General features: G+C 32.9%; 2 protein-coding genes across 4 annotated transcripts in view; both read right to left on the reverse strand.

Moving 5' to 3' along the window:
* Nucleotides 1–3,957, reverse strand: part of LOC125823682 (BI1-like protein) — a 176,173-nt gene extending 172,216 nt beyond the window's left edge. Inside the window, exon 1 of the mRNA XM_049503047.1 lies at nucleotides 3,940–3,957. The gene's annotated coding sequence lies outside the window, so the exon portion shown is untranslated. The remainder of the gene's footprint in view (nucleotides 1–3,939) is intronic.
* Nucleotides 1,360–13,096, reverse strand: LOC125823683 (endo-1,3;1,4-beta-D-glucanase-like). Of its 3 annotated transcripts, none has more exons than XM_049503050.1 (7): nucleotides 12,920–13,076; nucleotides 2,582–2,603; nucleotides 2,248–2,371; nucleotides 2,064–2,154; nucleotides 1,887–1,976; nucleotides 1,652–1,752; nucleotides 1,360–1,531 (listed from the first exon to the last, which is right to left on the reverse strand). In XM_049503050.1, the coding sequence occupies exons 1-7, from the start codon at nucleotides 13,065–13,067 to the stop codon at nucleotides 1,391–1,393; spliced, it is 717 nt and encodes a 238-aa protein (XP_049359007.1). In that variant the 5' UTR covers nucleotides 13,068–13,076; the 3' UTR covers nucleotides 1,360–1,390. The 3 variants fall into 3 exon arrangements, 2 of the variants coding, with proteins under 2 accessions (XP_049359007.1, XP_049359005.1); XM_049503048.1 differs by lacking the exon at nucleotides 12,920–13,076 and adding an exon at nucleotides 2,715–3,151; XR_007442722.1 differs by lacking the exons at nucleotides 1,360–1,531; nucleotides 1,652–1,752; nucleotides 1,887–1,976; ... (1 more) ...; nucleotides 2,248–2,371; nucleotides 2,582–2,603 and adding an exon at nucleotides 12,726–12,778 and having other exon boundaries at nucleotides 12,920–13,096.
* Nucleotides 13,097–14,872: the final 1,776 nt, after the last annotated feature.

Consider the following 14,872-nt stretch of genomic DNA (forward strand, 5'->3'; position numbering starts at 1 on the left):
TTGGCTAGCTCTCCTTTTGAATGAATGATTTAATTTGTTGTTTGTCATGTTGATTAAATCAACCATAAAGAGTTATTAACCGTTGGACAAACAACCTCGTCCATTCTGACTGGTGTAGTACGCTGACGCCTCACCAACCTCTAACAGGACATCTTTACAGTTGTACACAATTCTAAATCTGGACGAGAGAACTTTGCCTGAGACCGGGTCCCTGCATTTGTGAGCCACAGAAACAGACAGTCTTGGCCGCTCTTTTTATTATTGCAGTACACTGCACTTTTCACCTACCACTTGACATGACAACTTTACAGTTGTACCCCATTTGAATCTGGACGAGAGCACTCTGCCAGGGACCAGGTCCTGCATTTGTGAGGATCATCAAAACACCTAGAATATAACATTTCCCCCCTTTTTGAAGATGACACACAAATATTCCTCACATTGAGTTTATTCATTCATTTCACTGTCATCAGTCCCAATAACAAAAATCTGGTTCCTTGTTAGATCTCTAAGTTTGTTAAATAATCAAAACTTAACATCAGCTCTAAAATAACAATTGCCATTCTATACACAAGGGTCCTGCTGTTTCTTCCTTTCATGTATTTTATTGACCATTGTATCTCATTAGTCCTGTTAATTGTATTTCTGAAGTGGATTCTCTCTTTTGTAGTAGATGTCAAACCTGTTGTGCCCCATTGACTAAGAAAGAGGCGGACACAACAACTACATGGACCCCTTCCTTTCAGTTGTTGCCAGCGCTTTCCCGGGCTGAGCCGGAATTTTTTGTTAAGGGAGATTATTATTTTCCCAATAGAGTTTATGTTTTTTGATGGAGTATTAGTTTTCAATATGTAGGTCACTTGACCAAACCATATTAATAATATGTTTTTTATATATATATTTTTATTTGTAATCTAATTTATCACCAACATAATTTGCAATTATAAACTTCCGCATACGACCTGATTCTTTGGAACCCATCAAGTTTGAGCAAATGGCATTAGCTAATCTAGTTCCCCTCTCATGTGTGTACAAGGAAAACAGCCTTGTATGGCTATGGGAATTTTTTACTTTCTTCCGATTTTTTTTTCATTTTATTTGAAAATCAGCATTTGGTCATAAAAACTCCAACGGTAACTTGAAATTGTTTTCACTTTCACCTTTATTTTTTTTTCAAATTTACCCTAATTTATATTTTTATAAACATAACCACATTCCACATTTAAGTGAAATTCTCATGTGTCAATTTGGATTGGCATACAAGTGTTCTTTCACAAATTATCTCATAAACCAAACACAAACAACACTCATTTTGCATACAAAGAAAACCCTCCAAACCTTATTACCAAAAACATACAAAGAAAACATGTCATTACAATGAAAGCAAATTTTACTTGAGATGTTTCTCAAACCATCCCAACATGTCTTGATGAGACTCTTCAGCAGATTTTACAGCCAATTCATCTTCATCATTGTACCTCACGGCCCAGCCATGTGTAACCCCAGGAAAAATCTTCACAAATGCATCAACCTGCACGAAAAAAGCACCATAAACATCCAATTCATTCTCTGTTGAAACCTGTATCGTTGGTAAACTATGTACTCGAATACACCTCTTAGTCAATTATTATGATACAACTCGAATTCCTACCTCAGGCTTCGCATTTAAGGCCATCTCAAATTGCTTGACAAGCTCAGGTGGAGATCTTCTGTCAATCTCCGCTCCCAATATTGAGATTGGAACCTTAACCGCTGAAACACAACAACAATAGAGACTTACGACTTCACAAATGAAAATATCAAAATGCTAAATATGAAAAATTAGCCCTGATACTGCATTACATTATGAAATGCGTGCTATAGAAGATGTAGTAGCAAAATCATACCGTGCATATCATCTACATCAACAAATGAAGGATGCAATAGCACTGCAGCTTGGATATAAGCATATTTTGCTAGTTCCACGACTACCTTAGCTGGAACGAATTCAAAGTAGCGTAATTCTTTAGCAAATTACTTTAACAAAGATGAAAAGAAGTTGTAACCAGAGCAAGAAGAATGACCTCCCCAACAGAAGCCTGCTGCTCCGATTTTTGTTACACCTTTGCTCTTTAAAGCTTCAATAACTGGTTTTGCATCTTCGAATCCTTGATCCTGTAGCAACAAGAATACATCAGATAAAAGTGCAAACATGAAATTTGATACCTGAGCTAAATATATATATCAATATTAGAAATAGAAACTTACCGGTCCATGATCTATTATCCATACTTCTAAAGGCTTCTCATCATTAGGTATACGGGGATCACCACGAAGGAAATCAGGGACTACTACATAGAAGCCAGCTTCTGCAACTTTGTCTGCAAGCTTTCTATAATTTTGAAAGCAAAGGTTATATATCTATCAGTTTGAAGAATATCATCTATTAATTACATCCAAATATAGGTAGGATGTTGTGTATCTATTTGTTCAACTTTATACCAGTTTAAGTATCTACTTAAGCACATTCAAAATTGAAGGACAGACATCGATATTAGCTGAGGTCAAATTAAAAGGACATGTTTATTCCTGCAATCCTTACCTCAACTTTGGAGCTTCATATCCTGTATATTAACAAAAAAAAAGGCAATAAGTTCGATATAAATCATATTTTTTTAAAATATTCTCATTTAAATTCTAAATATTAACATTAGCAAACAAAAAGGAGAAGTTACCAAAAACATCAGAAACAAGGATTACAGCTTGGGTGGAATCAACAGGACCAGAAAGATAACAGTTGAAACCTCCAAGCTGTTGGACATGACCAGCTCCTCCTCCTCCTCCTCCGCTCAGGTAATTTGGTGGATTTTCACAACACTCAGGACCCAACATAATAATATTAACAATGTTATTATAAAATTAAAGCCAAGTACTAAACTAAAATAACAAGAAAATGTGTATCGATCGAAATAAAGGAACAATTTTTTCAAGACTATTTATAAGTATTAAGAATTACTTGGACACAGAGTCTGTAATGACCTCATTTACTTGGGCATCAAAGTGAGCTACAGTGAATAACCACCATATTAAAATAAGTTAAATTTTGTTCATATTTCAAAAGACAATTAGCATCCAATTCAATGATCAAAATATAATATTCACACAATTCAGAGACAAATTTATTATTTTAATGCACGTATAATATAATACTGATGGGGTCAAAAAAAAAAAAAGATTTTGAAAATCTAGCCGCTTCTTTTCACGTGGCGTCGGATGATAAGTTTTCGACATTTGAAAATAGATTATTTACCTAATTAGTTACTGGCCCAAAAGTAATTACTGTTACTAGTCAATGTATAAAAATATATATTTACTAATTATTTGAACGGACAATTATACAAAGTAAATAAAGGCTAATTCATTATGTTAATAATGAAACTCAAAAATATTAATTAAAGGTAACTATAAGCTATTTTGTATAGTTCAAAAATCATTTCGGAAAAATTATATAAATACGCATCTTATTTTAGTATAATCTCTAAAATTTTCTACCATTTAAAAAATTACAAAAATACTCTCTCGAATACATCCTTATCTCCTCTCGAAAACATTCCTCCCCTCTCGGATTCATCCCTATTCCTTTTAGGATGCATCCCTTCCATTAAGTAATATACCATTCGCAACTCATGAGCTATGTATCTACAAGTTTTTTGATGTATCCAAGATACTATAAATTTAAGGAATTTTTGTAATTTGAGAAATAAATAGTGATAATAAAATTTACTCTTAACACTATGAGATTTAACCATCTAATGTAGTACTTTGACTTCTCGGGCCAAATGATTTTATTTTAAGTTATTATTTTTATCAAATTATCAATTTTATTATAAAACTTTACTATTTAATTGACATGCATAATTCTTACTAAATTTTTTTTTTCCGATTTGAAAAAGAAGACGCTTTCTCTCTCTCTCTCTCTCTCTCAATACTTTATATTATATACCGGACTAAATTACCGTCACCTCTCACGTCAGATTTTTTGCTTATTTGTTTTATATTTGACAGCAAGCATATGGTTCTTCTCTAATTTTATATTTATTTATTGATCTTGTATTTATTTAAATCCTTTACTTTATTCTTTTTTCTAAAATGCAAAGGGACACCAAATAATTTATATATTCTTTAATTTTGTTCGTTTTAATTAAAAGATTGTAATATTTTGGTTTTGTGCTAAATTGAATTAGCCAGGTTCATAAAAAACGACAAGGAGAAAGGTGTATAAAGTATAACTCAGTGTGCTTTCTGAATATTCTTTCTTATATTAGTAATATATATATATTTGCTATTATACCTCTACGGACTACGATAATAGCCAATATACTGATTTCTCAAAAGCATGATGCACGACGCTTCATTTTAAAAAAAAAAATAATGGTCTATTTACTTGTCTTATTTACTTTTAAAAATTAATTAATTTTTTGAATCATATTCATCTCAATTACTCATGATCCATTAGTATTTTGGACAAATTTTTAGATGCTAAAACATTAATTGTTTTGGACGGGGAGTACATTTTTATATTTGAAACCATTTGACTTTAGTTAAACTTCCCATTGTGCATTCAGCAGCAAGTTCTTAATTGTAACTATATAATATATTTAAGATTACAAGTTCACAAGTCGATAACCACACAAATATTATGGTATATAGTATATTTATGAATGTAATATCATAAAAAAAATCCTTTAATCAACATCTGAAATTTCTTGTCGGACTATTGAATCACATCTACTGAAAAAACAAAAAAACTATCTTATATATTTAGTGTATTTTTTTGTCGAGGGGATTCAGATGAACATCCTTCCGACCCCCTGATTATCATCTTGCACTTGTCTTGTCTATTACCGTAACTTCGCATAGAGGTAGTAACCTTTGTTCATTGTCAATTATCTTTATTTACATTTTTAGTCGATAATCGTGCTTCATAACCACAAAAATTCACGTTTTAATTACTTGAATAATAGTAAATAGATTTTATTTAAAATATTATTTGTATCAATTCCTGTAAAAGCGGTATTTACACTATACTATCTTTGCCTAGCAAAAAAAACGGTTAATTTGGTTGAATAAAGGAGATGTATATGTAGTGCTTGGGTTGTCTAATAATTGCCTTGAAAATGTCATTATTGTAAAGTAGAACCCAACGTGACCTTCATTGATCATATATTTAGGTATTTATACATATACAATTACATAAATAACCCTTAGTAGATACATTAACTAATACATAAATACCATACTTATCACTCCCTCTCAAGTTGACCCAGGTATGAGGTTCAACTTGCCACGTAAATCACAAAAACGATCCTTCAAGAGAGGCTTGGTAAGAATATCCGCAAGCTGATCATGAGAAGAAATATATTGAACCCGAAGTTCCTTTTTCCTGTACAAGATCTCAAATAGAGTGAAAATCGATCTCCATATGTTTGGTGTAAGAGTGAAATACCGGGTAAGATGTAAGATAGGTTACACTTAAATTATCACACAATGAAGGCAAGGAACCAGAAGAAAGATCAATTTCTTTCAACAATTGACGGATCCATAGAAGTTCACTGGTGGCAGCAGCAAGAGAGCGATATTCAGCCTTAGTAGTAGAGCGCGAGACAAATCGGTGTTTGCGCGAACACCAAGAAACAAGCGACGAACCTAAGAAAATTGCAAAACAAGTAGTAGACTTCCGATCATCTATACTTCCTCCCAAATCGGCATCACAATATCCTTGTAATTGCTAAGGGTTCTGTTTTGAAAGAGAATACCATGAGAAGAAGTGGATTTTAGACATCTCAATATACGCTTAATTGCTGCCCAATGTTTCTCTGTCGGACTATGCATGAATTGACAAATTTTATTCACCGAGAAGGAAATATCAGGTCTAGTGAAAGTGAGATATTGTAAGCCACCAACAATACTTCGATAAAGACTTTCATCAAAGAATTGAATGTTGTCACTGTTGTGCAGTTTATTGCTCGGGCACATGTGAGTAGAAATATCACTACAAGTTAACATGTTACTACGTTCTAAGAGATCATATATATATTTAGACTGATGTAACAACAACCCATAAGATCGCCATGTAACTTCAATACCCAAAAAGTAATGAAGCTTGCCCAAGTTCCGCTAGGAGAATCACATTTCTAACTGTTAAAGCAATGAAGAAACAAGATGCATAAACGCGCCCAAGACTATAATGTCATCAACATAGATCAAACAAAATAGTTTTTCAGTGCCCATGCTTCTAAAAAAGAGTGAAATATCTGTTTTAGAGCCTTGGAAACTAAGCTCACACAAGGCATACGTCAAACATTTATTCCATACTTGAGGAGCCTGTTTAAGACCATAAATAGACTTCTTTAGCTTGCATATGTAATTAGGGTGATTAGGATCAACAAAAGCTGGTGGTTGAATCATGTATACATCCTCCTCTAGCTTACCATGCAAGAATGTGTTAGAGCTATCAACTTGATTAACAATTCATCCCCGTGACACGGCAGTAGAAAGCAATAGTTGAATAGTTGTAGGTTTGACAACAGGACTGAAAGCATCATCAAAGTCAATTCCCAGGCGTTGATGGAAACCTTTGGCACCTAATCTGGCTTTATGTCATTCAATGGAGCCATTTGGTCTTTTTTTGTCTTGAAAACTCATTTACAACCAATGATATTCGTAGCTTGATGAGGTGGAACCAACCTCCAAGTATCAGTTGCAATGAGCGTATTATATTCCCTAAACATAGCAGATCGCCATTCAGGAATTTTAATAGCCTGAGTATAACATGTGGGATCAAGAGAAAGGCTACAAGAGGTAGAGAAGGACTGGATACATTTGGGCTTAAGATTTTATGTTTGCACTCGTGTAACCATTGGATGATTTCGAATAGGTGTGACTACATCCAATGAAATAGCACCACTAGAATTAGAGTTATCTAGAGAATCAATAACAACACCACCAATCAAATTATCAAGGCCTTGAACTTGTGTATTATGTGGACCAGTACCAAGTGAAACAAGAGAGGCCTGCGATGGAGATTGTGCAGGAGAACAATGCACAAAGGATGGCGAATGAGTTGATGTGGGTTCTTGGATGACAGGTGGTAGAGGTTGCGATATTGGTGGATGTATATAGGGAGTAGGAATAACAAAAGATAGACTTGTTTCAGGCTAAGTAAACGCGAAACACACACCATCGATTTCTTGAAAAGGGAATACATGTTCATCAAATAACACATGACGTGAGACAAAAAATTTGTTAGAGACACGATTATAACACTTGTAGACTTTGTGAGTGTGACTATAAGGAAAACGCAGGGAGTTGAACGTGGACTTAATTTATTTTGCGAATGAGAACGAAGCCAAGGATAACATAAGCAAACAAAAACACGTAATTGATTGTAATCAGGCTTGTCACCAAACAAAATTTCATATGGAGTTTGATGATTTAACCGAGGAGTGGGCAGACGATTGATAACAAAGACAACCGTTTCAAATGCGTTTGTCCAAAATTTAGAAGGGACACGGGAGTGAAAATGAAGTGCACGACCAACTTCAGTTACATATCTATGTTTCCTTTCGGCACACCCATTTTGTTCAGGGGTATATGGACAAGAAACACGTAGTATTATCCCATGTGTGCGCAAATAGGAAGTCAAGGCTTGAATCTCCCCTCCCCAATCTGCCTGAAATTATTTAATGGAACAACCGAAATACTTCTCAACCAATAACTAAAATTGATGAAAAATATCAAACACATCAGATTTGTTCTTAATAAAATATATCCAAGAATATTCATTAAAGTGATCAAAAAAATCATATATATATATATATATATATATATATATATAAGAGGCCTGCCAACTTGGCGCCACCACAAACCATGATTCTTTTTAAATTTATTTTATTTCCAAAACTAGCCTTCCTCTTTCATGAAAAATTGTGACTATTATGAAAAGTTGTGACTTCTATGAAAAGTTGCGACTTATGAAAAGCTGCAACTTTTAGGAAAAATTGTGACTCTTATGAAAAGTTGCAACTTTTATGAAAAATTATGACTTTTATGAAAAGTTGTGACTTTTATGAAGAGTTGCGACTTTTATGAAATATTGTGACCTTTCCGAAGGGTTGTAACTTTTCCAAAGAGTTGTGACCTTTCCGATAAGACACAATAATCATTTTTTTCACACTATCCTTTGTTGTCTATAAATAGAGGACTACACTATGCATTCAGTGGGCTCAATTTTTTTTTATTCTGTTTCATTCTATTATTGCATATCCTGGTATGTTTTTTACGGTCATTAATTTATGCTTATATTATTAATTGTTATTTTTGAGTATATGTTTTAAACTTTGTTGTTTATGTTTATGCAAAGTTATTGTCATAAGTGTTTTTTAGTACAAATTAAATAACAAATGTTAATTGAATATTCAAGCAAGTATTCTTTACTGAAATTTTTGAAGGTACAATAAAAAAAAGCCCTTACAAATCTCTAATTTCTTCATCAACAACGTTATTCCATCACATACAAGGATGTGATTTTGTGTTCTTTAGAAAATCCTCTGAGAGTTAATAACTTTGCATGCCCATATTTTTTGGTTTTTATGTTGTTGTTGTCTATTTTTATTAAATTTTATCAGTGTATATTGTGAGTACTTTAAGGATTGAAAGTTGATTGAATTGTTAGTCAATTTTTTGAGGTATCTTATTTCAAAACATAGAAACTTTTTCTGGTTAGAATGATTAGTTATCATCATTGGATATCTCATAGTGTACTCCCTTTAATGTATGTTTTTTCTCGCTATTTTGTTGTCTCCTTAAAATTGTATTAATTATTTTTTGTTTGGTATGTATATGATCTCACTTGGACAAAGCTTTTCGGCCTTTTAATGTTTTTCTTTTTTTTCCTTCTCATTCGTCTCTTCTAAATATTTTTGGTGTGAGTTATGACTATTTTCGGCAAGCATAATTTGAAGAATATGAAACAAAACCTACTCTAAATAAAAGCAATATCTTAAGCTACAAAAGATATGTCCATTAACATAGATTTGTTGTCCTTCATGTCCCAAGTCATTACTGCATTTGAGTTATCTAGGTTAGACTCATTTTTAATTTTTTAATGTTCGAGAATATTTTTTTAACAGGAGTCTTGAATCCAACATTTTGATCTATATGTACTTTCATAATGCAACAATTATACATAAATATTTCTTAAAAAGTCGTAAAGTTGCATTGACGAAACATCTACAAGGGCCTTCAGTAGTTTAATGAAGAATGAATTTCTATAAGGGTCAACAATATTATTTTGTTGTTGTTTCAAATTTATTTTTCTCCTTCTATAAATTTTGTTAGAGTAACAAAGTAATAATAACGAAAAGTGGTGAACATTTGACCTCAGATAAGTAGATTGTCTCTAAAAAAATTATTTATGTTGTTGCGGTGTACATTTTTTAACGGTCTTAACTTATTTATAACTAATATTGATTATCGAAAAGTTTCACATAAATTTTTTTACACAAGGAGTTATTCTAACCATAAATTATCAGATTCTACATTTTTCATGTATAAAAAAAAATAGAAAAAGTAATGTTTAATCGCTACATGAAAACATCACTCAATTTTAACAAGACAATTATATCATCAAACATATAATATGATAAATTATGTAAAAGATAAAAATGATTATATATCAAGATATTTTGAATCATTAATTATATATTTACAATTCTTGAGATATGTGATAATGTCAAATCATTTAATTTCTGTAGAAAGGTTCTAAAAACCTACAAAAATTAACTTTGTTTTTTCTTATAACAGTCGATTATTGGAAAGGTTGTTCAAAAGGTTAGACAGACTACTTATGGGGTAAATTACCTAGTATAACATAATAACGAAAACTATCATTTGAGATTTCCGGGGTTGGACCCCAAACATCTGAACAAATCAAATCTAAAAGACCACGAGCTGAATATTCAGACACTGAAAAAGGCAACTTATGAAATTTGCTCTTTACACAAGCCTGACACAATGAACTATGTGAACTAATAGAGCTATCAGAACCTAAATTATTACTAGAAACTAAACGACAAATTGTGGAAGGAGAAGCATAGCCAAGCTGAGCATGCCAATCTCCTAATGTTGCAGAGTATGACTGGACAGGAGACTGCAACGGAGACGCTGGAAGGATATAGTGACCATATTCGTTAGGGCCTTTGAACAACAGAGCCTTCGTTGCCAAATCCTTCACATAAAAAATAAATTGGAAAAAATTCACAAGAAACATTATTAGCCTTAACAAAAGAACTAACATAAATTAAATTTTACTTAGTGGTAGGGATGCACAAAAAATATTGTTTAAATTAAAAGAAGCCCCTGGAACATGCAAAGAAGAAGAACCAATGTGAGAGATAGGTAATTTAGAACCATTTAGAGTGAATAGCGAGGTTGTCAAGATTAGCAGTAAGATGGTGTGTGGTGCCACTGTCCATAAGCCAAGATTGGGACGGTTGTGAAGAGGTGCTAGCAAGATTAGAAGATGGTTTATTAACACCACGATTAGCATTCCCGGTCCTCGGTGAAGGGCAAACACGAGACACATGTCCGAGTCCTCCACAATTATAACAACTAATGGTAGAATTATCCAGTGGTGCTGATTGCGTGACTGGATTATAGAATTGGTTATTTGTGGCAGCAGTTTGTACTGAAGTAGAGAACCCACGACCAGGTGGTGATGGAGAAGCAAAGTTGCCACCCCTGCCACGTCCTCGGTTGCTATTGCCACATCCCCGACCCCGCCCTCGCTGAGGTTGAGCCATTCCATAGTGAGTAGTTGACGCAATTATTGCAGATTCTTCATTCTTCAGTTGTCTCTCTTCCGTCAAAAGGAGACCATATAGTGTATCAAAAGATACATCAATCTGTGTCGCATCAATAGACCGTGTAAAAGGGCGATAAGACACACCTAAGCCACCTTTAACATATTCAACAAGATCGTCCTTATTAATGGGATGTTGTAAAGCAACAAGTTGATCAGCTATACTCTTAGCTTTCTGAATATACATCTCAATCGAATCAGAACCACGACGAAGAGTGTATAACTGATTTTTCAATTCACAAATTTTCTAATTCGATGCCGTAGCATACGCCAAAATCAATTTTTTCGAGGCTGCATGAGACGTCTCAACACCTATTATTTGTGGTAACACACTCTCTGAAACACAGAGGCCACAATCCAACTCAAAACTATTTGATCTTGAGTACCCAATTCTGATACAAAGGATTCAATCGATTTTCACTAAGAAATCTTTCTGGAATTGGTTGAGAGCCATCAAGATGATGCTCTAATCCATAACCACGAATCATAGGCAGAAATTGAGTTCGCCAAAGTAAGAAGTTCGTTGAAGTCAGTTTGATTGACAGTTGATATGTAGGGTTAAACGATAGGGATGGCAGCATTGTCGCTGAAGCAGCAGACACAATGGCAGCGGCTGAAGTTCTTGGCATACCTAGGGTTTTTTTTTCTTTTTTGGCTTCTAATACCATGTAAAGTAGTGTTGGGTATGTAGCAAGAGTTAATAGGAAATGGAGGGAAGATGAAAGAGGAACTTGAAAAAGTTGGGAACTTGGAAAGTTGAGAACTTGAAAAGTCCTCTTATGCTTTATTGAAAAGACATTGAAAAGACAATTGTCCCTCATCGGTGGTGGAAAGAAAAATATGAGAGTTTAAATATAGAAACACTTCTATTAATTGTTAAAAGGGTTGGAAAGAGGGACCCCCCTCGCGCCGTCGTCGTCGCTCGCTCGGCTTCGGCTTCGAATTTGGATCGAGAGATTATTTTTTGGACAAAGTTTGTTTTAATTATTTTATTTAATTAATTAAATTAAATTAAATGGCCAACGTTTTAATTAGTTAATTAACCGATTCAATTAATTAGTTAATTGGCTCGACCAGACTCGGATCCACGCGCGACCCGTTTTATTTAAATCTTTCCCGTTTTATTTGAATTTCCCGCCATTGGAAGTGACTGTTCTGAAAGGGTTGCAACTTTCAGAAACAGCCATGACCGTTTGAAAGGTTGCAAACTTTCATGAATGGTCGTGTGGATTCTGAAAGGATTGCAACCTTTCGGAACCAGTTCCTCTTGCCTATAAATACATTGATTCCTCAGACTTATTCCTTATGAATTTTTCTGATTTCTTCTTCTTCTTCTGCACAAAATTTCTTCTTGTACTTTACTATTGTTGAGTGGTTCGCTGACACCAGAGTTTTGGGTATCAAAACACTGGTGATTGAGATCATTCTATCCTGGGAGGACATATTCCAAATCAAACCTCGGATACTAGAGGGAATAATTTCCTTAAGGGGACACTGTGCATTCAGTGGGCTTGATCTTTTTCCTGATTCTGTTTTTCCAGATTGTGGTACATTTTTTACAGATTTTAGTTTTGTCAATTAATTTCTGTTCATCTATTCTTACTGGTTTATTAAACTTTGGTTCTTTCACATGGAAATCTTGAAAGTAAAAAAGGGCTTAATACATGGTCTGCAGTGTGTCAGGATATTCCATTTAAACACTCAAACTAAGCCTTGTTTCAATTGAACGCCTCCAATCCTAATAAAGTGTTCCGATTAGACACTCTCAATTCAAATTTTGAATAAACTTCTGCCAAAAATAAATAGTAGACATAATAGGGTTGAGTCAAATCTGAGACAGGGAACTCTGTACTTACCTCAAAAGTGGAGCTTCATATCCTGCAAAAACCAATCACACAGTATAAATAAGAATTAATAATAAACCAAGAAGTTAAAGTTACTATCTTTAATATGTAATTACAACTAGTTTTAAGCCAATGAAGACTTTCAAACTTATTAAGTGATATAGTTGATGTTTACCAAATACATCAGATATGAGAAGAATGGCAAGTTTGGAATGAATAGATCCACTAACATAGCTGTTAAGCCCTCCAATCTCTTGTAAATTTCCAATTCCAGAAGCTGAGTTGAGGGTTGGTGGATTCTTCATACATTCTGCTCCTGACATTTTTGCTCAAAAAATTATGTTTCTTTGCTGATTAGAAGAAATGTCAAAGTTACATTACACATTGGAATAAGACTATACTATATTAATATCATTAATCAATACAAAGGGTCGTGGTGCAGTAGTAACTACTCTTTTGTTCTTAATCACAAGTCTTAGATTCAGAACCTTTGAATACATAATCGCCTTTGTTAGCAGTGACGGAGCTAGGATTTTTAATAAGGGGTTCAAAATCTGAAGAACTAAACACATGAACTAACCGATGGGGTTTCGACATTTACTATATATACATAAAAACAATTTTAACCATGTATAAATAGTAATATTTTCCGCTAAAGGGGTTCGGATGACCCCCCTAACAGAAGGCTGGCTCTGCCCCTGTTTGTTAGGGTTTCCGGCACAAATTTAAATTTAGTCAAACTCTAATGTGAGTACCGGATACGGAACGGAATGAAAAATATGAACTTTCAAAGGCATTAGTTTAATTTCTAGTGGTGGGGGACTACGTAACCACTTACGTTAATGATGGCTAAATGATAACTCTCGTCTCTCTTTATCTCAAATTATTTACCGTTTACATTTTTATAGGCTTTTTTTATAAAAAAAAAAAACGAGCGATTTTTAAAATTATTTTACCTTAAGATATAATCTATTTGATTGAAAATTTACTATTTTTATGTGTTATCTCAAAGTGTATATATATTTCATGAATAATTACTATAATTGTACGTAAAATGGGTAATAAGTTTTTTATTTTATTTTAAAATTTTAAAATAAAAAAAATTGAGATAACTATTTTTAAAAATTACGATAAATAGTAAACAAATAATATATTTTTTGTGAGATAAAACTCTCGAATTTAAGTGAATATTATTGTGGTTTATGTCACGAATGGACACATCAATAAGTGAAATCACAACGTCTTATTAAATGCAAGCAAGACATAAATAACGAATAGAGAACTAACATCAAAACCATGTTTCTTAACAAACCTACAACATATTTATCTAAAACTGATATTGAGGAAATCAGTGTTGCTAATTAAATATTTTGATGAATATATTTATATTTTTAATTTATTATGATCTCATAAATCTAAAAAAATTGTGGACTTAGATTATATTGTTTAAACATATTAGAATTGACAAGTATTATATACGTAATTAATAGAAATAGCATTCCATATTATTATTAAAAATACGTAGAAACTACATTAAAAGTAAAAAAATTAATTGCATAATGCATTAAACAATACATAATTTTTTTAAAAAAAATGCAACTACAACAAACAAAAAATTAACATTACATAAAATCCAATAAATCAAATCAACTATGTAACATTTCCAAAATAAAAACAAGGACAAGAGAATACAAATAAGTCTTAAACTGGAAATATATTCTTAATTTCATTTGATTTTTCTCTCAGAACATCTTTCTCACGTAGAGTGTCCCTTAACAAGGAACTAGGTAGACCTAACATTAGTATGCGTAGCAGATCTCACATTATGTGTTGTATAAAGTAGTATATCTTTTTCAATAATGGACTTCTCTTTATCGAAAAATCTTTCAAGAGTTCCTAATGTCTTGATCCTAGGATGATCTACACAATAACAAATATCATATAGTATAAAAAAAAATTGACGTTCCAAACACTTGAAACATGAATTATCTTCTAGAACAATATAAAAAACGAGAGAAAATTTAAGAAAAAACAAGATGAACTAGGGCAAAAATGGGGTATGCCCTAATTTTAAGAATTCCTAATTGTTAACGGACGTTACAATGAAGCCGTTTAAGCAGATGAAATA

This window comes from Solanum verrucosum, unplaced genomic scaffold (genome assembly GCF_900185275.1).
Source record: "Solanum verrucosum unplaced genomic scaffold, falcon-dt-bn FXZP01000093.1, whole genome shotgun sequence".
Taxonomy (NCBI): domain Eukaryota; kingdom Viridiplantae; phylum Streptophyta; class Magnoliopsida; order Solanales; family Solanaceae; genus Solanum; species Solanum verrucosum.